The sequence below is a fragment of the Schistocerca nitens genome, chromosome 2 (genome assembly GCF_023898315.1).
Source record: "Schistocerca nitens isolate TAMUIC-IGC-003100 chromosome 2, iqSchNite1.1, whole genome shotgun sequence".
Taxonomy (NCBI): Eukaryota; Metazoa; Arthropoda; class Insecta; order Orthoptera; family Acrididae; genus Schistocerca; species Schistocerca nitens.
The window spans coordinates 40,729,283-40,751,165 of NC_064615.1; the positions used below are offsets into that span (position 1 = coordinate 40,729,283).

Genomic DNA, 21,883 nt, shown 5'->3' on the forward strand with positions numbered 1-21,883 from the left:
AGGTCAATAGTGTAAAATCATGCATTGACAACATTATAACTAACATGTCCTACTTTACATACAGAAATAACAAATAAAATTATATACTACAAAAGATATGTTGACGACACACCGCTATTATATAACGGCTCTAAGGAAGAAATTGATGGTTTCGCTAACAACTTAAATAATTTACATCCAAAACTTGTATTTACAGTAGAACACGAAAGTAACAATAGTATTAATTTCCTGGACCTCACAATTACAAATCAGAATTGAAAACATAATATTTCTATTTATAGAAAACCCACATCAACCGATGTAATAATAAATGCTACATCATGCCATCCATCAAGATACAAAATGGCATTTTTTAAACTATGATACATAGGATACTGAAATTAGCTCTCCAACATGATGCAATCCAAGAGGAAATTGATACATTAAAACAGATAGCAGTTGCTAACAATTATAATTCCCATCAGGTTGATCTGTTATATCAAAAATTACAAGAAACAAATGATGCCGTTATAAATTCCAAGAAGAGATTTACACAAATGACATAAATGGGACCTATCTCAGATAAAATAAATAAAGTATTTAAGAACACAAGCGTGACAATAGCATTTAAAACTAATAACCCCCTACAGATGAAACTGAAACACACAATTGGAGACTCAAATAGATACCAAAAGTCAGGCGTTTATAAAATAATATGTAATGACTGTGAGAAACAGTATATTGGCCAAACTGGCCGTAACTTTTTAACACGTTTCAAAGAACATACTACTGGTACTGCACGTACCAAATCAATATTTGGTCAACATCTTGATGGATACAATCATTCTGAGGGTTGCATTTCTAGCAATTTGAAAATATTACATACTGTGCCAAAAGGACCACTGCTAAATACCTTAGAAGAAATTGAAATTTTTTCACTTCACAAAAGTAATCCATTATCTGTTTTAAACGAACAACTTCAGTTCAAAGACAAACATTTCTTTGAGCTTTTTGATGATCTGCTTTAGAATGTTTACACTTCTGTCCTTTGTTTTAAAAAGGTTTTTTAAAAAATTTTTAAAATTTTTTAAAATTATTAAGACTTTTAGCAAATATTTTATCTTTACATTGTAATTGTATTTTACCAAACATTATTTTATGATTGACTATCTGTTTTAAAATTTTTGCTTATATGCTTTTAGACTGCATATTGCTAATTCACATCATTTTATTTCTGACACTGGCTCATAATTTTATAATTTTAAATTCTTTCATTTTTATTTGCTTATATGACTGGCATATAACTTGAGGAATAGCAATGCCTTTATAAAAAAAAAAGGCACATGTAATCTATATATCAACTTCATAGATAATATTTCATATATATGGACAACTACTTCGTATCGTAATTGTGCAGCATGTAGTATACATGTCAGCTACAGATTATTGTAGCTTACTCTTTAAAAATCGTTTCAATTAAAGAGATGTTGCTGCTCAATAATACATCATCTGACGTGACAGTCTTTGCCATTCCACTTCGCAACAACTTCGTTGGAAAGAAGCCTGCTGCCACATCTTTGCACTGGCGTTTGTCCTCACCATGGCAACCACTAGTTTGACTATCGATTTTACAACAACTTCAGTGAAAAAAGCCTGCTGCTTCATCTTTGCAACGGCGTCCAACTTCACCATAGCAACCAGTGGTTCTAAATGGTTCACTGACAGGCCTTGAGAGGGCAACCCATGTACTACCAAACCAAAGTTCATTTTCCTACATATTTAAATATTTTTAACGCTTCTTAATTGACAATAGCTGTTTAGTAAGCTAAGTTTAGTGTGTATTTATTTCTAATTCTTGACAATGTTGTTTTAACTAAGAAATTTTAAATTATAATTCCACTTATAACTCATTGGTTAGTAATGACATCATGCAGTCATGTGTGGGTGGAGCCTCCATTATATATAGTAAGACATGCACTGGTTTCTCCAGTAGTGATTCTCCAACAGAAAGAGGTTCCTACTCAATGGTAATTCAACGTTTTATAGCTTTATTACTTTATGTATTTTCTTTAATGTATGTAGCCCTCTAATTAGAGCTTTGTATACAACTTGTAGGTCTGAAGATGACCACAGTAGTGGTCGAAACCGGTCACCTTGTTAAATAAATCGTGATCAAGACTGTTTTTAATAGTAATTATTTATAAGACATTGATCACTGCTGTTCCCGTAATGCATTCAAAAGTAATAGATATAGGGGCATTCCAATCAAACAAAGTATATTCTTGGCCCCAACCAACAACAAGGAAGTCAAAAACATAGTATTGTCATTAAAAAATACAAATCAGCAGGCTATGATGGATTGTCAATCAGTACACTGAAAAGATGCATAGACAACATATCTGATGCCATGGCCACAGCAGTAAATGATGTAATTGCATCAGGTTGTTTCCCAGATAGTCTAAACATAGCACAAGTAACCCCAATTTACAAGAAAGGTGATAAATCTACACTCCTGGAAATTGAAATAAGAACACCGTGAATTCATTGTCCCAGGAAGGGGAAACTTTATTGACACATTCCTGGGGTCAGATACATCACATGATCACACTGACAGAACCACAGGCACATAGACACAGGCAACAGAGCATGCACAATGTCGGCACTAGTACAGTGTATATCCACCTTTCGCAGCAATGCAGGCTGCTATTCTCCCATGGAGATGATCGTAGAGATGCTGGATGTAGTCCTGTGGAACGGCTTGCCATGCCATTTCCACCTGGCGCCTCAGTTGGACCAGCATTCGTGCTGGACGTGCAGACCGCGTGAGACGACGCTTCATCCAGTCCCAAACATGCTCAATGAGGGACAGATCCAGAGATCTTGCTGGCCAGGGTAGTTGACTTACACCTTCTAGAGCACGTTGGGTGGCACGGGATACATGCGGACGTGCATTGTCCTGTTGGAACAGCAAGTTCCCTTGCCGGTCTAGGAATGGTAGAACGATGGGTTCGATGACGGTTTGGATGTACCGTGCACTATTCAGTGTCCCCTCGACGATCACCAGTGGTGTACGGCCAGTGTAGGAGATCGCTCCCCACACCATGATGCCGGGTGTTGGCCCTGTGTGCCTCGGTCGTATGCAGTCCTGATTGTGGCGCTCACCTGCACGGCGCCAAACACACATACGACCATCATTGGCACCAAGGCAGAAGCGGCTCTCATTGCGGAAGACGACACGTCTCCATTCGTCCCTCAATTCACACCTGTCGCGACACCACTGGAGGCGGGCTGCACGATGTTGGGGCGTGAGCGGAAGACGGCCTAACGGTGTGCGGGACCGTAGCCCAGCTTCATGGAGACGGTTGCGAATGGTCCTCGCCGATACCCCAGGAGCAACAGTGTCCCTAATTTGCTGGGAAGTGGCGGTGCGGTCCCCTACGGCACTGCGTAGGATCCTACGGTCTTGGCGTGCATCCGTGCGTCGCTGTGGTCCGGTCCCAGGTCGACGGGCACGTGCACCTTCCGCCGACCACTGGCGACAACATCGATGTACTGTGGAGACCTCACGCCCCACGTGTTGAGCAATTCGGCGGTACGTCCACCCGGCCTCCCGCATGCCCACTATACGCCCTCGCTCAAAGTCCGTCAACTGCACATACGGTTCACGTCCACGCTGTCGCGGCATGCTACCAGTGTTAAAGACTGCGATGGAGCTCCGTATGCCACGGCAAACTGGCTGACACTGACGGCGGCGGTGCACAAATGCTGCGCAGCTAGCGCCATTCGACGGCCAACACCGCGGTTCCTGGTGTGTCCGCTGTGCCGTGCATGTGATCATTGCTTGTACAGCCCTCTCGCAGTGTCCGGAGCAAGTATGGTGGGTCTGACACACCGGTGTCAATGTGTTCTTTTTTCCATTTCCAGGAGTGTAAAATTGAAAACTACCGACCCATCTCAATCTTACCTGCATTTTCTAAGGTAGTTGAGAAAGTTATTTATACTAGACTAATGACATTCCTGAGTCAACACAAATTGATATTTGAAAATCGGAATGGCTTTATGAAAAACAAGTCAATTTCAGTAGCAGCAGCACAATTAATAGACAAAATAATAATGGCCATAGAGAACAAGGAGTATGTAACTGGAGTGTTCCTTGATCTAGAAAAAGCTTTTGATTGTGTCAACATCACCGTATTACTTGACAAGCTGTGGAACCTGGGTATCAGAGGAACTGGCTATGAGATAATAAAATTGTATATGAGCAATAGAAAACAATTTGTCTTGCTTAAAACAAACAGTGGGTCTTACAAATCTAAAATTACTGATATCAAATATGGAGTGCCTCAAGGTTCTGTCTTGGGCCCTTTTCTTTTCTTGATTTATGTTAATGATATACAGTATTGTTCTCCCAACTGTAAAAAAATATTGTATGCAGATGACACATCAAGTGTGTAAACACAAAGACTATGAGAGTCTGGAGGTACTGTGCAACAGTGTAACTAATGAAATAATCAAGTATTTTAATGAAAGCCATGTAAATGTAAGTGCTTCAAAGACTGCAATAATGGAATTTAAGACAAGGAAACAAATAGAATTTGACATGAAATTATCCATAGGAAATGCCATTGTAAAAAAGGAAAAATGGACAAAGTTCTTGGGAATTACAATCCAGGACAGCCTCAAATGGTACATGCATATTGATTCCTTAGCATGTAAGCTGTCAAAGAATGTGTTTGCTATAAATATGATTAGCAAATATTGTAAGGACATGTGTGTACTAAAAACTGCTTATCATGCCCTATTCTCATCAAACTTAAACTATGCTGTAGAAATATGGGGTGCAACAACTCAAGCCAACCTAAATACATTATTAGTACTACAGAAAAAAGTTATCGGAATTATTTGTGGAGCCAAACCTCGAGAATCATGTCAGAATCTGTTCCCAAAATTAGGTGTGCTTACCATTATAGGTGTATACATATTGAAAGTTATATTGCTTGTGAAAACAATAAATCCAAATTTCAACTGTGACCTGCACCAGTACGATACAAGGCAAAAGTTCAGATACCATGTAAATAGCCACAGAACAGCTTTATATGAAAAAAGTGCACTTCATGCTGGGCTGAAGCTAGCCAATGCCCTACCAAAAAGTCTCACAACCCTTCCTACTAACAAATTAAAAGATCAGCTAAAAAGAATTCTAATTGAAAACCCTTCTTATTCCCTAGACGAGTACTATATCTGTATGAAAAATGCTTCATAAATATGTCAAGCTCATAGTTTTAAGTAACCTACAACTAATATAATGTTGATAAAAACAATATTTGTAATATTGTGATTGTATACTACCAAATGTAAACTCCATCAAAGTGTAAAATTTATTAATACAAACAAATCTTTAGTTTGTAATTCATAAACTGACGTATTCAGAAGAATAATCTGTATGATGTCCTGAAACTGAATTATTTCTAGGGATTGTATTTGATTATTCGATGTTGAATAAATATTATTATTATTATTATTATTGTTGTTGTTGTTGTTGTGGTCTTCAGTCCTGAGACTGGTTTGATGCAGCTCTCCATGCTACTCTATCCTGTGCAAGCTTCTTCATCTCCCAGTACCTACTGCAACCTACATCCTTCTGAATCTGCTTAGTGTATTGATCTCTTGGTCTCCCTCTACTATTTTTACCCTCCACGCTGCCCTCCAATGCTAAATTTGTGATCCCTTGATGCCTCAAAACATGTCCTACCAACCGATCCCTTCTTTTAGTCAAGTTGTGCCACAAACTTCTCTTCTCCCCAATCCTATTCAATACCTCCTCATTAGTTACGTGATCTACCCACCTTATCTTCAGCATTCTTCTGTAGCACCACATTTCGAAAGCTTCTATTCTCTTCTTGTCCAAACTGGTTATCGTCCATGTTTCACTTCCATACATGGCTACACTCCATACAAATACTTTCAGAAACGACTTCCTGACACTTAAATCTATACTCGATGTTAACAAATTTCTCTTCTTCAGAAACGATTTCCTTGCCATTGCCAGTCTACATTTTATATCCTCTCTACTTCGACCATCATCAGTTATTTTACTCCCTAAATAGCAAAACTCCTTTACTACTTTAAGTGTCTCATTTCCTAATTTAATCCCCTCAGCATCACCCGATTTAATTTGACTACATTCCATTATCCTCGTTTTGCTTTTGTTGATGTTCATCTTATATCCTCCTTTCAAGACACTGTCCATTCCGTTCAACTGCTCTTCCAAGTCCTTTGCTGTCTCTGACAGAATTACAATGTCATCGGTGAACCTCAAAGTTTTTACTTCTTCTCCATGAATTTTAATACCTACTCCGAATTTTTCTTTTGTTTCCTATACTGCTTGCTCAATATACAGATTGAATAACATTGGGGAGAGGCTACAACCCTGTCTCACTCCTTTCCCAACCACTGCTTCCCTTTCATGCCCCTCGACTCTTATAACTGCCATCTGGTTTCTGTACAAATTGTAAATAGCCTTTCGCTCCCTGTATTTTACCCCTGCCACCTTCAGAATTTGAAAGAGAGTATTCCAGTTAACGTTGTCAAAAGCTTTCTCTAAGTCTACAAATGCTAGAAACGTAGGTTTGCCTTTTCTTAATCTTTCTTCTAAGATAAGTCGTAAGGTTAGTATTGCCTCACGTGTTCCAACATTTCTACGGAATCCAAACTGATCTTCCCCGAGGTCCGCTTCTACCAGTTTTTCCATTCGTCTGTAAAGAATTCGCGTTAGTATTTTGCAGCTGTGACTTATTAAACTGATAGTTCAGTAATTTTCACATCTGTCAACACCTGCTTTCTTTGGGATTGGAATTATTATATTCTTCTTGAAGTCCGACGGTATTTTGCCTGTCTCATACATCTTGCTCACCAGATGGTAGAGTTTTGTCATGACTGGCTCTCCCAAGGCCATCAGTAGTTCTAATGGAATGTTGTCTACTCCCGGGGCCTTGTTTTGACTCAGGTCTTTCAGTGCTCTGTCAAACTCTTCACGCAGTATCTTATCTCCCATTTCATCTTCATCTACATCCTCTTCCATTTCCATAATATTGTCCTCAAGTACATCGCCCTTGTATAAAACCTCTATATACTCCTTCCACCTTTCTGCCTTCCCTTCTTTGCTTAGAACTGGGTTGCCATCTGAGCTCTTGATATTCATACAAGTGGTTCTCTTCTCTCCAAAGGTCTCTTTAATTTTCCTGTAGGCAGTATCTATCTTACCCCTAGTGAGACAAGCCTCTACATCCTTACATTTGTCCTCTAGCCATCCCTGCTTAGCCATTTTGCACTTTCTGTTGATCTCATTTTTGAGACGTTTGTATTCCCTTTTGCCTGCTTCAGGTACTGCATTTTTATATCTTCTCCTTTCATCAATTAAATTCAATATTTCCTCTGTTACCCAAGGATTTCTATTAGCCCTTGTCTTTTTACCTACTTGATCCTCTGCTGCCTTCACTACTTCATCCCTCAGAGCTACCCATTCTTCTTCTACTGTATTTCTTTCCCCCATTCCTGTCAATTATTCCCTTATGCTCTCCCTGAAACTCTCTACAACCTCTGGTTCTTTCAGTTTATCCAGGTCCCATCTCCTTAAGTTCCCACCTTTTTGCAGTTTCTTCAGTTTCAATCTGCAGTTCATAACCAATAGATTGTGGTCAGAATCCACATCTGCCCCTGGAAATGTCTTACAATTTAAAACCTGGTTCCTAAATCTCTGTCTTACCATTATATAATCTATCTGATACCTATTAGTATCTCCAGGATTCTTCCAGGTATACAACCTTCTTTTATGATTCTTGAACCAAGTGTTAGCTATGATTAAGTTATGCTCTGTGCAAAATTCTACAAGGCGGCTTCCTCTTTCATTTCTTCCCCCCAATCCATATTCACCTACTACGTTTCCTTCTCTCCCTTTTCCTACTGACGAATTCCAGTCACCCATGACTATTAAATTTTCGTCTCCCTTCACTACCTGAATAATTTCTTTTATCTCGTCATACATTTCATCAATTTCTTCATCATCTGCAGAGCTAGTTGGCATATAAACTTGTACTACTGTAGTAGGCATGGGCTTTGTGTCTATCTTGGCCACAATAATGCGTTCACTATGCTGTTTGTAGTAGCTAACCCGCACTCCTATTTTTTTATTCATTATTAAACCTACTCCTGCATTACCCCTATTTGATTTTGTATTTATAACCCTGTAATCACCTGACCAAAGGTCTTGTTCCTCCTGCCACCGAACTTCACTAATTCCCACTATATCTAACTTTAACCTATCCATTTCCCTTTTTAAATTTTCTAACCTACCTGCCCGATTAAGGGATCTGACATTCCACGCTCCGATCCGTAGAACGCCAGTTTTCTTTCTCCTGATAACGACGTCCTCTTGAGTAGTCCCCGCCCGGAGATACAAATGGGGGACTATTTTACCTCCGGAATATTTTACCCAAGAGGACGCCATCATCATTTAATCATACAGTAAAGCTGCATGTCCTCGGGAAAAATTACGGCTGTAGTTTCCCCTTGCTTTCAGCCGTTCGCAGTACCAGCACAGCAAGGCCGTTTTGGTTAATGTTACAAGGCCAGATCAGTCAATCATCCAGACTGTTGCCCCTGCAACTACTGAAAAGGCTGCTGCCCCTCTTCAGGAACCACATGTTTGTCTGGCCTCTCAACAGATACCCCTCCGTTGTGGTTGCACCTACGGTACGGCCATCTGTATCGCTGAGGCAGCACGCAAGCCTCCCCACCAACGGCAAGGTCCATGGTTCATTATTATTATTATTATTCATTATTATTCATTCATTATTATTATTATTCATTATTATTCATTATTATTCATTATTATTATTATTTTCTGCTGCTGTTAATATTGCCCTATACTCATCTGATGTAAAATCTTTGTCTTCTTTCTGTTTCATTTCACCGACCTCACTATATCTAGACTGAGCCATAGCATTTCCCCTTCCAGAGTTTTTAGCTTCCCTACCATGTGAAATTTTTTCCCGAGGGCATGCAGCTTTACTGTATGATTAAATGATGATGGCGTCCTCTTGGGTAAAATATTCCAGAGGTAAAATAGTCCCCCATTCAGATCTCCGGGCGGGGACTACTCAAGAGGATGTCGTTATCAGGAGAAAGAAAACTGGCATTCTACGGATCGGAGCGTGGAATGTCAGGTCCCTTAATCGGGCAGGTAGGTTAGAAAATTTGAAAAGGGAAATGGATAGCTTAAAGTTAGATATAGTGGGAATTAGTGAAGTTCGGTGGCAGGAGGAACAAGACTTCTGGTCAGGTGACTACAGGGTTATAAACACAAAGTCAAATAGGGGTAATGCAGGAGTACGTTTAATAATGAATAGGAATGAGGGTAAGCTACTACAAACAGCACAGTGAACGCATTATTGTGGCCAAGATAGATACGAAGACCACACCTACTACAGTAGTACAAGTTTATATGCCAACTAGCTCTGCAGATGACAAAGAAATTGAAGAAATGTATGATGAAATAAAAGAAATTATTCAGATAGTGAAGGGAGACGAAAATTTAATAGTCATGGGTGACTGGAATTCGAGTGTAGGAAAAGGGAGAGAAGGAAACGTAGTAGGTGAATATGGATTGGGGCTAAGAAATGAAAGAGGAAGCCGCCTGGTAGAATTTTGCACAGAGCACAACTTAATCATAGCTAACACTTGGTTTAAGAATCATGAAAGAAGGTTGTATACATGGAAGAACCCTGGAGATACTAAAAGGTATCAGATAGATTATATAATGGTAAGACAGAGATTTAGGAACCAGGTTTTAAATTGTAAGACATTTCCAGGGGCAGATGTGGACTCTGACCACAATCTATTGGTTATGACCTGTAGATTAAAACTGAAGAAACTGCAAAAAGGTGGGAATTTAAGGAGATGGGACCTGGATAAACTGACTAAACCAGACGTTGTACAGAGTTTCAGGGAGAGCATAAGGGAACAATTGACAGGAATGGGGGAAAGAAATACAGTAGAAGAAGAATGGGATCAAATAGGTAAAAAGACGAGGGCTACTAGAAATCCTTGGGTAACAGAAGAAATATTGAATTTAATTGATGAAAGGAGAAAATATAAAAATGCAGTAAATGAAGCAGGCAAAAAGGAATACAAACGTCTCAAAAATGAGATCGACAGGAAGTGCAAAATGGCTAAGCAGGGATGGCTAGAGGACAAATGTAAGGATGTAGAGGCTTATCTTACTAGGGGTAAGATAGATACTGCCTACAGGAAAATTAAAGAGACCTTTGGAGATAAGAGAACCACTTGTATGAACATCAAGAGCTCAGATGGAAACCCAGTTCTAAGCAAAGAAGGGAAAGCAGAAAGGTGGAAGGAGTATATAGAGGATCTATACAAGGGCGGTGTACTTGAGGACAATATTATGGAAATGGAAGAGGATGCAGATGAAGATGAAATGGGAGATACGATACTGCGTGAAGAGTTTGACAGAGCACTGAAAGACCTGAATCGAAACATGGCCCCCGGAGTAGACAACATTCCATTAGAACTACTGGCGGCCTTGGGAGAGCCAGTCCTGACAAAACTCTACCATCTGGTGAGCAAGATGTATGAGACAGGCGAAATACCCACAGACTTCAAGAAGAATATAATAATTCCAATCCCAAAGAAAGCAGGTGTTGACAGATGTGAAAATTACCGAACCATCAGTTTAATAAGCCACAGCTACAAAATACTGACATGAATTTTTTACAGACGAATGGAAAAACTAGTAGAAGCCGACCTCGGGGAAGATCAGTTTGGATTCCGTAGAAATACTGGAACACGTGAGGCAATACTGACCTTACGACTTATCTTAGAAGAAAGATTAAGGAAAGGCAAACCTACATTTCTAGAATTTGTAGACTTACAGAAAGCTTTTGACAATGTTAACTGGAATACTCTCTTTCAAATTCTAAAGGTGGCAGGGGTAAAATACAGGGAGCGAAGGGGTATTTACAATTTGTACAGAAACCAGATGGCAGTTATAAGAGTCGAGGGACATGAAAGGGAAGCAGTGATTGGGAAGGGAGTGAGACAGGGTTGTAGCCTCTCCCCGATGTTATTCAATCTGTATATTGAGCAAGCAGTAAAGGAAACAAAAGAAAAATTCGGAGTAGGTATTAAAATCCATGGAGAAGAAATGAAAACTTTGAGGTTTGCCGATGACATTGTAATTCTGTCAGAGACAGCAAAGGACTTGGAAGAGCAGTTGAACGGAATGGATGGTGTCTTGAAGGGAGGATATAAGATGAACATAAAAAAAAGCAAAACGAGGATAATGGAATGTAGTCGAATTAAGTCGGGTGATGTTGAGGGTATTAGATTAGGAATGAGACACTTAAAGTAGTAAAGGAGTTTTGCTATTTGGGGAGCAAAATAACTGATGATGGTCGAAGTACAGAGGATATAAAATGTAGACTGGCAATGGCAAGGAAAGTGTTTCTGAAGAAGAGAAATTTGTTAACATCGAGTATAGATTTAAGTGCCAGGAAGTCGTTTCTGAAAGTATTTGTATGGGGTGTAGCCATGTATGGAAGTGAAACATGGACGGTAAATAGTTTGGACAAGAAGAGAATAGAAGCTTTTGAAATGTGGTGCTACAGAAGAATGCTGAAGATTAGATGGGTAGATCACATAACTAATGAGGAGGTACTGAATAGGATTGGGGAGAAGAGGAGTTTGTGGCATAACTTGACCAGAAGAAGGGATCGGTTGGTAGGACATGTTCTGAGGCATCAAGGGATCACCAATTTAGTATTGGAGGGCAGCGTGGAGGGTAAAAATTGTAGGGGGTGACCAAGAGATGCATAAACTAAGCAGATTCAGAAGGATGTAGGTTGCAGTAGGTACTGGGAGATGAAGAAGCTTGCACAGGATAGAGTAGCATGGAGAGCTGCATCAAACCAGTCTCAGGACTGAAGACCACAACAACAACAATCATGTGAAAACTTCTGACGTTCCAAGCTCCAACTCTCAGATTGTTATCCTATTGTTGATTATTCCCTCTTTTTCACATGGTCAACTCCTTCATGGCATTTCCCTCTCAGAGATCCAAATGGAGAACTAATCCAGAATCTTTCTCCACTTGAGAGAGCATAACAACGATTTTTTTTCCAGGCCTCATGTCTTATGGGCACACATTGTGTATCTTTAATGCAGTGGTTTCCATTGCTTTCTGCATCCTCATGCATTTGATCATTGCCGTTTCTTCTGCTTTTTGGGAGCAGTTTTCTACCCCAAGGTTTAAAGAGTCCCTGAACCTGTCTGCTTATCCGTCCTCTTCGACAAGGCCTTTGGCAGAATGGGTGTGACTTCTCATTCTGGAAGACTTTGGTTGCCACTGCTGATGATTTTTAGTCAAAATTAAAGCAATTACGGGGTCTTAAACTGGGACCAAGGAAGTTTTAATTGCTAGTCAAAGACATTACCCCTTGACCATAGGTCTGTTTTTAAATCAACAGCTCAGTTCAAAGAATCAGTAGAGTCATTTACTTTAGTCCAAAAAGGTGTCCAGTTTCAGTAACTTGCAGGTAGCCATAAGAAGTTTAACTACTAATAAAGAACAGTTTAAGTGATGTGTAAAGGATTTGTTGGTGGTTCAAAACTGGTTCAATTGGCTCTGAGCACTATGGGACTCAACTGCTGTGGTCATAAGTCCCCTAGAACTTAGAACTACTTAAACCTAACTAACCTAAGGACAGCACACAACACCCAGCCATCACGAGGCAGAGAAAATCCCTGACCCCGCCGGGAATCGAACCCGGGAACCCGGGCGTGGGAAGCGAGAACGCTACCGCACGACCACGAGATGCGGGCATTTGTTGGTGGCTAACTGCTTCTGCTTCACTGATGAATTTCTTAGTAGATAAAACTGATGTGTGTATTTTACTAATAATATCAAATGAGGTTTGTATTACATCAGTTGGGAGGAATCTTGCAGTTCAGACAACAATTGGAATAGAAGAAGCAAGAGTCCACGTATATTGTACAACATACAAATTTAGCTTGCTTTAATACAAGTACCAAACTAACACTGTATGTCAGCAGATGTGATAGCCATATGGTTTGTGAGTATTGTAACTGATACATTGAATATTGAAGTATACACAACATAAATTGACAGTGCACTGGGTACTCTGACTTGTTTCTGACAGAGAGTTGTCTGATTCTATCAAAGTTTCACATTGTTGTTGTTGTTGTCTTCAGTCCTGAGACTGGTTTGATGCAGCTCTCCATGCTACTCTATCCTGAGCAAGCTTCATCATCTCCCAGTGCTTACTGCAGCCTGCATCCTTCTGAATCTGTTTAGTGTCTTCATCTCTTGGTCTCCCTCTACGATTTTTACCCTCCACACTGCCCTCCAATGCTAAATTTGTGATCCCTTGATGCCTTGGAATATGTCCTACCAACCTGTCAAGTTGTGCCACAAACTCCTCTTCTCCCCAATTCTATTCAATACCTCCTCATTAGTTATGTGATCTACCCATCTAATCTTCAGCATTCTTCTGTAGCACCACATTTCGAAAGCTTCTATTCTCTTCTTGTCCAAACTATTTATCGTCCATGTTTCACTTCCACACATGGCTACACTTCATACAAATACTTTCAGAAACGACTTCCTGACACTTAAATCTATACTCGACGTTAACAAATTTCTCTTCTTCAGAAACGCTTTCCTTGCCATTGCCAGTCTACATTTTATATCCTCTCTACTTCGACCATCATCAGTTATTTTGCTCCCCAAATAGCAAAACTCCTTTACTACTGTAAGTGTCTCATTTCCTAATCTAATTCCCTCAGCATCACCCGACTTAATTCGACTACATTCCATTATCCTCGTTTTGGTTTTGTTGATGTTCATCTTATATCCTCCTTTCAAGACACTATCCATTCCATTCAACTGCTCTTCCAAGTCCTTTGCTGTCTCTGACAGAATTACAATGTCATCAGCGAACCTCAAAGTTTTTATTTCTTCTCCATGGACTTTAATATCTATTCCGAATTTTTTCTTTTGTTTCCTTCACTGCCCGCTCAATATACAGATTGAATAACATCGGGGACAGGCTACAACCCTGTCTCACTCCCTTCCCAACCGCTGCGTCTCTTTCATGTCCCTTGACTCTTATAACTGCCATCTGGTTTCTGTTCATATTGTAAATAGCCTTTCGCTCGCTGTATTTTACCCTGGCCATCTTTAGAAATTGAAAGAGAGTATCCCAGTCAACATTGTCAAAAGCTTTCTCTAAGACTACAAATGCTAGAAACGTAGGTTTGCCTTTCCTTAATCTATTTTCTAAAATAAGTCGTAGGGTCAGTATTGCCTCACGCTTTCCAACATTTCTGCGGAATCCAAACTGATCTTCCCCGAGGTCGGCTTCTACCAGTTTTTCCATTCGTCTGTAACAAATTCGTGTTAGTATTTTGCAGCTGTGACTTATTGAACTGATAGTTCGGTAATTTTCACATCTGTCAACACCTGCTTTATTTGGGATTGGAATTATTATATTCTTCTTGAAGTCTGAGGGTATTTCGCCTGTCTCATACATCTTGCTCACCAGATGGTAGAGTTTTGTCAGGACTGGCTCTCCCAAGGCCGTCAGTAGTTCCTATGGAATGTTGTCTACTCCCGGGGCCATGTTTCGATTCAGGTCTTTCAGTGCTCTGTCAAACTCTTCACGCAGTATCGTATCTCCCATTTCATCTTCATCTGCATCCTCTTCCATTTCCATAATATTGTCCTCAAGTACATCGCCCTTGTATAGACCCTCTATATACTCCTTCCACCTTTCTGCTTTCCCTTCTTTGCTTAGAACTGGATTTCCATTTGAGCTCTTGATATTCATACAAGTGGCTCTCGTTTCTCCAAAGGTCTCTCTAATTTTCCTGTAGGCAGTATCTGTCTTACCCTTAGTGAGATAAGCCTCTACATCCTTATATTTGTCCTCTAGCCATCCCTGCTTAGCCATTTTGCACTTCCTGTCGATCTCATTTTTGAGAAATGTCTATTCCCTTTTGCCTGCTTAATTTACTGCGTTTTTATATTTCATCAATTAAATTCAATTTTTCTTCTGTTACCCAAGGATTTCTACTAGCCCTCGTCTTTTTACCTACTTGATCCTCTGCTGCCTTCACTACTTCATCCCTCAGAGCTACCCATTCTTCTTCTACTGTATTTCTTTCCCCCATTCCTGTCAATTGTTCCCTTATGCTCTCCCTGAAACTCTGTACAACCTCTGGTTTAGTCAGTTTATCCAGGTCCCATCTCCTAAAATTCCCACCTTTTTGCAGTTTCTTCAGTTTTAATCTACAGTTCATAACCAATAGATTGTGGTCAGAGTCCACATCTGCCCCTGGAAATGTCTTACAGTTTAAAACCTGGTTCCTAAATCTCTGTCTTACCATTATATAATCTATCTGATACCTTCTAGTATCTCCACGATTCTTCCATGTATACAACCTTCTTTTATGATTCTTGAACCAAGTGTTAGCTATGATTATGTTATGCTCTGTGCAAAATTCTACCAGACGGCTTCCTCTTTCATTTCTCTCCCCCAATCCATATTCACCCACTATGTTTCCTTCTCTACCTTTTCCTACTCTCGAATTCCAATCACCCATGACTATTAAATTTTCGTCTCCCTTCACTACCTGAATAATTTCTTTTATCTCATCATACATTTCATCAATTTCTTCATCATCTGCAGAGCTAGTTGGCATATAAACTTATACTACTGTAGTAGGCATGGGCTTAGTGTCTATCTTGGCCAATATAATGCGTTCACGATGCTGTTGATAGTAGCTTACCTGCACTCCTATTTTTTTATTCATTATTAAACCTACTCCTGCATTACCCCTATTTGATTTTGTATTTATAACCCTGTATTCACCTGACCAAAAGTCTTGTTCCTCCTGCCACCGAACTTCACTAATTCCCACTATATCTAACTTCAACCTATCCATTTCCCTTTTTAAATTTTCTAACCTACCTGCCCGATTAAGGGATCTGACATTCCACGCTCCGATCCGTAGAACACCAGTTTTCTTTCTCCTGATAACGACGTCCTCTTGAGTAGTCCCCGCCCGGAGATCCGAATGGGTGACTATTTTACCTCCGGAATATTTTACCCAAGAGGACACCATCATCAATTAACCATACAGTAAAGCTGTATACCCTCAGGAAAAATTACGGCTGTTGTTTCCCCTTGCTTTCAGCCATTCGCAGTACCAGCACAGCAAGGCCAGATCAATCAATCATCCAGACTGTTGCCCCTGCAACTACTGAAAAGGCTGCTGCCCCTCTTCAGGAACCAAACGTTTGTCTGGCCTCTCAACAGATACCCCCCTCCGTTGTGGTTGCACCTACGGTACGGCCATCTGTATCGCTGAGGCACGCAAGCCTCCCCACCAACGGCAAGGTCCATGGTTCATGGGGGTAGGCAGTTGAAAGTATGTTTAAGGGCTTCAGAAATTATTATGAAACTTGTGGCATGCTGTAGTTACCAGTGATAGCTTATAGCCATTAGATTAGTGGTTTCTACCCTATGTTCATGTAGCTACTACAAGGGAATATTGTTTGATGATCTCCATTGATACTGGGTTCACAGCTGTATTGAATCTTTTAAATGATTTAATGTTGCACGAAGCTGTCACAATCTCCTATATTTGCGATGCAATTACACAATTTTGATCTTAGCCCTTAATCAAATGTCTTCACCAAAAATTTGTTGATGGCACATAGTCACAATCAAATTCATATCCCTAGCATCATTAGTAAAGGTGAATTATACAACAAATAGAGAAAAAGGACAACTGCAGGTGGCTTTAGATCATTTAAAGGAGCATTGTTACTTCAGTTACACCTATTTTTATTGTTACAGAAGGTGAACTGTGCCAGCTAAAGAATGGAGGCTCTGGGAAGTGCCTGCATATCAGTTTATGTCCATCAGCTATCCACAAGGTGTACAAAGGTATCGAGCTGGACATATGTGGCTTCCAAGGCAGTGTAGCTATCGTGTGTTGTGAAGATCCTGCTGCCTCCAATCAACTAATCGCAGGAGATCAACCACCTAGGTAAAAAATCTCACCTTACAACTCTTTTTACATGTTGCACTCCACTGTTGTCAAAACTGTAGATATTAGTAAATACTAGTATAACTGAGTGACAGCTGACAGCTTTAAGTACATCATGTGCTACGTTCTTGCTGGGTGCGATGACAAATAATATCTTGCATTAAAATTATGTCATGGCTGCGTGTAGGTACAATTGTACTGAATGTGCCTCAGCTGTGTTGACTAAGGGATAGTTGTAAGGAGTATTGTAAGCGTGATTGACACACAAGTGTCATACATCAAAAAGGCATCTCGTAGAATCAGGTGTACTGCTGGTGGTTGCGACTTCCTAACACGATATTTCAATGTCGTAACTCGGCGTCTTCATCAGGTGTTCCCTGAGACTGGTTGACGAGCTGACCTTGTCCCATATTTATGCCTGGGTGGTGTGTGGTGCTCCCTATGCCGTCAGCGCCCACTGTCTCCATTTCTGGCAGTGGTATCAGTCACTAGACGCTCCGTCTTTGGTCCGTGCCCATTGTGTCATTCTTCTGAGGTAGTGGACAACACAAGGCATTCCCTATTGGGTCCGCACCCGATAGGCGCGATCCTAGCACTATCATGGCTCTGTTAAAGTTCCTTATGTTGTCCGCGACCACGGCGAGGTTCTATCATGGATGAGCCATTCTTCTGGCCTTCTGGACCCAGTATGCGCCTGTGAGGTGCACTTCCTGTGGCATTCAGCTGCTGTTGGGGCTGCATATTATAATGGCCATCCTCCAAGGAGCTTGCTGCCGCCTGGTATCGTGTATACCATTCTGTCCCATTACTTAAGCCCTTGGACATCTGTAGTTCATTCCTGGAGGAGGGAACGTGATAGAGAGAATTGCTTCAGGAGCACATTGTATGTTATATTTGATTCATTTTAGTGAATCATTCCGATCACCTGAAAGCAGTTATAAATAATATATAGTTTTATTCAAGTATTTATCATTCATTACTCTGCATCATATGTAAGAAATTTGCTGTACCCAGTGGTCATTCTTCAATACTGAAATACACAGTGCCATAGTCTTCATTCACAGTAATTCCATTTTAATACTTACCTTACACCGTGTCACTTTCAGAGAATGTTTTCATTAACAGTTTTTCTAAACACTTTGTAGTTTAAGGATGACTGCACCATACCTGGTTGCCAGACATAACCCACAAGAAAAAAGTACGTCACTTGTATTGTTGCAGGATTATTAAAAAAGACTTTTCTCATGAACGGTGAAACAAAGAGTCCTTTGTTGATACTGTGGCAGAAATGTTGATACTGTGGCAGAAACAATGACACACTGAAACAATTGATCACTAGACTCTGTGGTGACTTCTTTACAGTGACAGCAAACTTTTCATCTGTTTATAATCAGCAAAATACAGATGTATTAGATTTAGTCAAACAGGCACTGATTACACAACCGAGAACTATTTTTTTCAAAATAGATAGCCCAAGAAACTCCAAAACCTTACACTAATTAGTCATAAGTCTCCAAGATCTAGTCATGTTCTCTAGTAGAGTAAAAATCTTGTGCTAACTATACAGCACTGTCCTTCAGACATCTTTATTATAATTTCATGATTCAAGACCTTTTTCCAGTAGACAGAATCATGAAGACTTAACATCAAAATATAAAAATGGAAATAATCAAATCACCATTAATAACAGATCAGTTTCATTATTTTCAGTCTCACAAAAATAAGTTACTTAACTAGAATAATTGTAAAACAGACTCCATTGTATATCTATTGCCAGTGATAGATAAAAGATTTGCTTGCATTCACCTCTGTTGTACTGTTACAAATGGCTGAATGGTCACAATTAATATTTATTTAAGATGATGTGCCATGGTCTGGAGTAGTTTTGTGTCTAGTGAAGCAGGAAATACAACTCATCAGCTTTGACCAATGATGTCATACATTAGTCATAGATAATAATGTCGTCACTTTCAGCCATAGATAATAAAACAGTTCTTTGTTCCAGATAAGCTCTATCATTGTACATTAAAATAACTGAATGTGATTTTAAAGGAGATAACTACATATTGCTCAAAATATTCTTCATGTGCATTTATTTAAATAATTGTTTGCTATTCATTTGGTACTTAATTTCATTCTTAGTGATATTGTGGTAATTTGGACTATTATTTTCTTATTTTAGGACAATTTTTAGTATCTTATTTTCGTTTGTAGATATGGATTTATCTGTTCCAATGAACCTGGATGATTTGAGAGAGGCTATGGGTGTAGACATGTTGGCCATGATTTGTTTTTTTACAGATGTGTGGTCTCATTGCCGAATATGTTTGATGTCATGAGTTCGGCGAACTTATGCGCCTCACAAGTTTATCTCATTGCTGTACTCACGACTTATTTGTATGGCACTGCAGCAAAGATTGGTTGTGGTCGTCCGTTAGATGAGGGACATGGTTCAAAAAATCTGTTGTGGTCGAAATTGACGAGTCGCATTTTGGCAAAAGGAAGTACAACAGGGGGGAACCTCCAGTGGGATTATGGGTTTGGGTGGCTGCGGCTTTAGGTCAAGAGTGTGACGAGGTAGTGTTTGAAGTAGTACCCAATCAAAGGAAGGAAGTTTTGGTCAGCTTAATTGAAGATCACGTTGCAGAGGGTTCCATTGTAAGTTCAGATGGTTTTTCTTCATATAAGGGTTTAGGGGAAAGGGGTTATAAGCATCTTATAGTTAATCACAGTATTGAGTTCAGATCATTATCCACAGGGACTTGCACAAACAGCATAGAGGGTTATTGGTCAGCTGTGGAATCTCTTGTAGGGAAGGGGAAATGCCGGATTTCCACACTTCAAAGTCACTTAGACGAATATTCATGGAGGCGTAGTATTCCCTAAACATATTGCCCACTTAAATGTTTTGTTAAATGTGTTGGGCAAATGTACCGTCCAAAAAATGTTAGATAATTTGAGCTTCAGTTCTTTTAAGAAGTTCCCATGCGGTAAGTTCAGTTTTCCATTTTTTTTTCTTTTACTGCATTTGACTATTTTGATGTATTTCATTGTTTTATTACACCATTACATATGTTTTCATGTTCTCCAGTATGTAATAGAAATTTCACAGCTGTCGTTCTTCTTTCATTTCCCAGCACTAGTATCAGTACAGATTTTTTCGAATCTGTACTACCAATATTGAAGGTGAAATGCCTGACACAACTCAAATTTGTATCCCGTCCTTCAGTTGATCTCTACCCTAACACTACCTATTTCAAAGGAATGACACACACACACACACACACACACACACACACACACACACACATATATATATATATATATATATATATATATAAAAACAAAGATGATGTGACTTACCAAACGAGAGCGCTGGCACGTCGATAGACACACAAACATACACACAAAATTCAAGCCTTCGCAACAAACCACCGCCCCACCAGAAAAGAGGGAAGGTGAGGGAAAGACGAAAGGATGTGGGTTTTAAGGGAGAGGGTAAGGAGTCATTCCAATCCCGGGAGCGGAAAGACTTACCCTAGGGGGAAAAAAGGACAGGCACACACTCGCACACACACACACACCCATCCACATACACAGACACAAGCAGACATTGGCTTTTACAAATGTCCGCCCGTGTCCGCGCATGTGCGGACGGACACGCGTGTGCGCGCGAGCGCACACCCGTCCCTTCCTTCCCCCCAAAGGCAAGTCCATCCGCTCCCGGGACTGGAACGACTCCCCACCCTCTCCCCCAAAACCCACATCCCCCCGCCCCCCCCCTCCCCCCCCGACGAGGCAACAGTCCGCCGCGAAAGCCCGAACTTCGCGCGTATGTCTGTGTGTCCATCGACCCGTTTGTGTTTGTTTTTGTGTCTATCGACGTGCCAGCGCTTTCGTTTGGTAAGTCACATCACTTTGTTTTTAGATATATTTTTCCCACGTGGAATGTTTCCCTATATATATATATATATATATATATATATATATATATATATATATATATATATATATATATATATATATCTAAAAAGAAAGATGATGAGACTTACCAAACAAAAGCGCTGGCAGGTCGATAGACACACAACCAAACACAAATATACACACAAAATTCAAGCTTTCGCAACAAACTGTTGCCTCATCAGGAAAGAGGGAAGGAGAGGGAAAGACGAAAGGATGTGGGTTTTAAGGGAGAGGGTAAGGAGTCATTCCAATCCCGGGAGCGGAAAGACTTACCTTAGGGGGAAAAAAGGACAGGTATACACTCGCACACACACACATATCCATCCACACATACAGACACAAGCAGACATATTTAAAGACAAAGAGTTTGGGCAGAGATGTCAGTCGAGGTGGAAGAGTAGAGGCAAAGAAGTTGTTGAGAGACAGGTGAGGTATGAGTGGCGGCAACTTGAAATTAGCGGAGATTGAGGCCTGGCGGATAACGAGAAGAGAGGATATACTGAAGGGCAAGTTCCCATCTCCGGAGTTCGGATAGGTTGGTGTTGGTGGGAAGTATCCAGATAACCCGGACGGTGTAACACTGTGCCAAGATGTGCTGGCTGTGCACCAAGGCATGTTTAGCCACAGGGTGATCCTCATTACCAACAAACACTGTCTGCCTGTGTCCATTCATGCGAATGGACAGTTTGTTGCTGGTCATTCCCACATAGAATGCATCACAGTGTAGGCAGCTCAGTTGGTAAATCACGTGGGTGCTTTCACACGTGGCTCTGCCTTTGATCGTGTACAC

The 21,883-nt window shown here is 40.3% G+C and overlaps 2 protein-coding genes across 2 annotated transcripts in view; both read left to right on the forward strand.

Annotated features, from left to right (window-relative positions):
- Window positions 1-17,134, forward strand: part of LOC126234292 (uncharacterized) — a 131,154-nt gene extending 114,020 nt beyond the window's left edge. The window contains exon 4 of the mRNA XM_049942978.1: window positions 16,938-17,134. Coding sequence (XP_049798935.1) covers window positions 16,938-17,134 — 197 coding nt within the window. The remainder of the gene's footprint in view (window positions 1-16,937) is intronic.
- A 648-nt stretch (window positions 17,135-17,782) lies between these two features.
- The window catches only part of LOC126234294 (venom protease-like), a 119,324-nt gene continuing 115,223 nt past the window's right edge, over window positions 17,783-21,883 (forward strand). Inside the window, exon 1 of the mRNA XM_049942979.1 lies at window positions 17,783-17,826. Within this exon, the coding sequence (XP_049798936.1) occupies window positions 17,783-17,826 (44 nt within the window). The remainder of the gene's footprint in view (window positions 17,827-21,883) is intronic.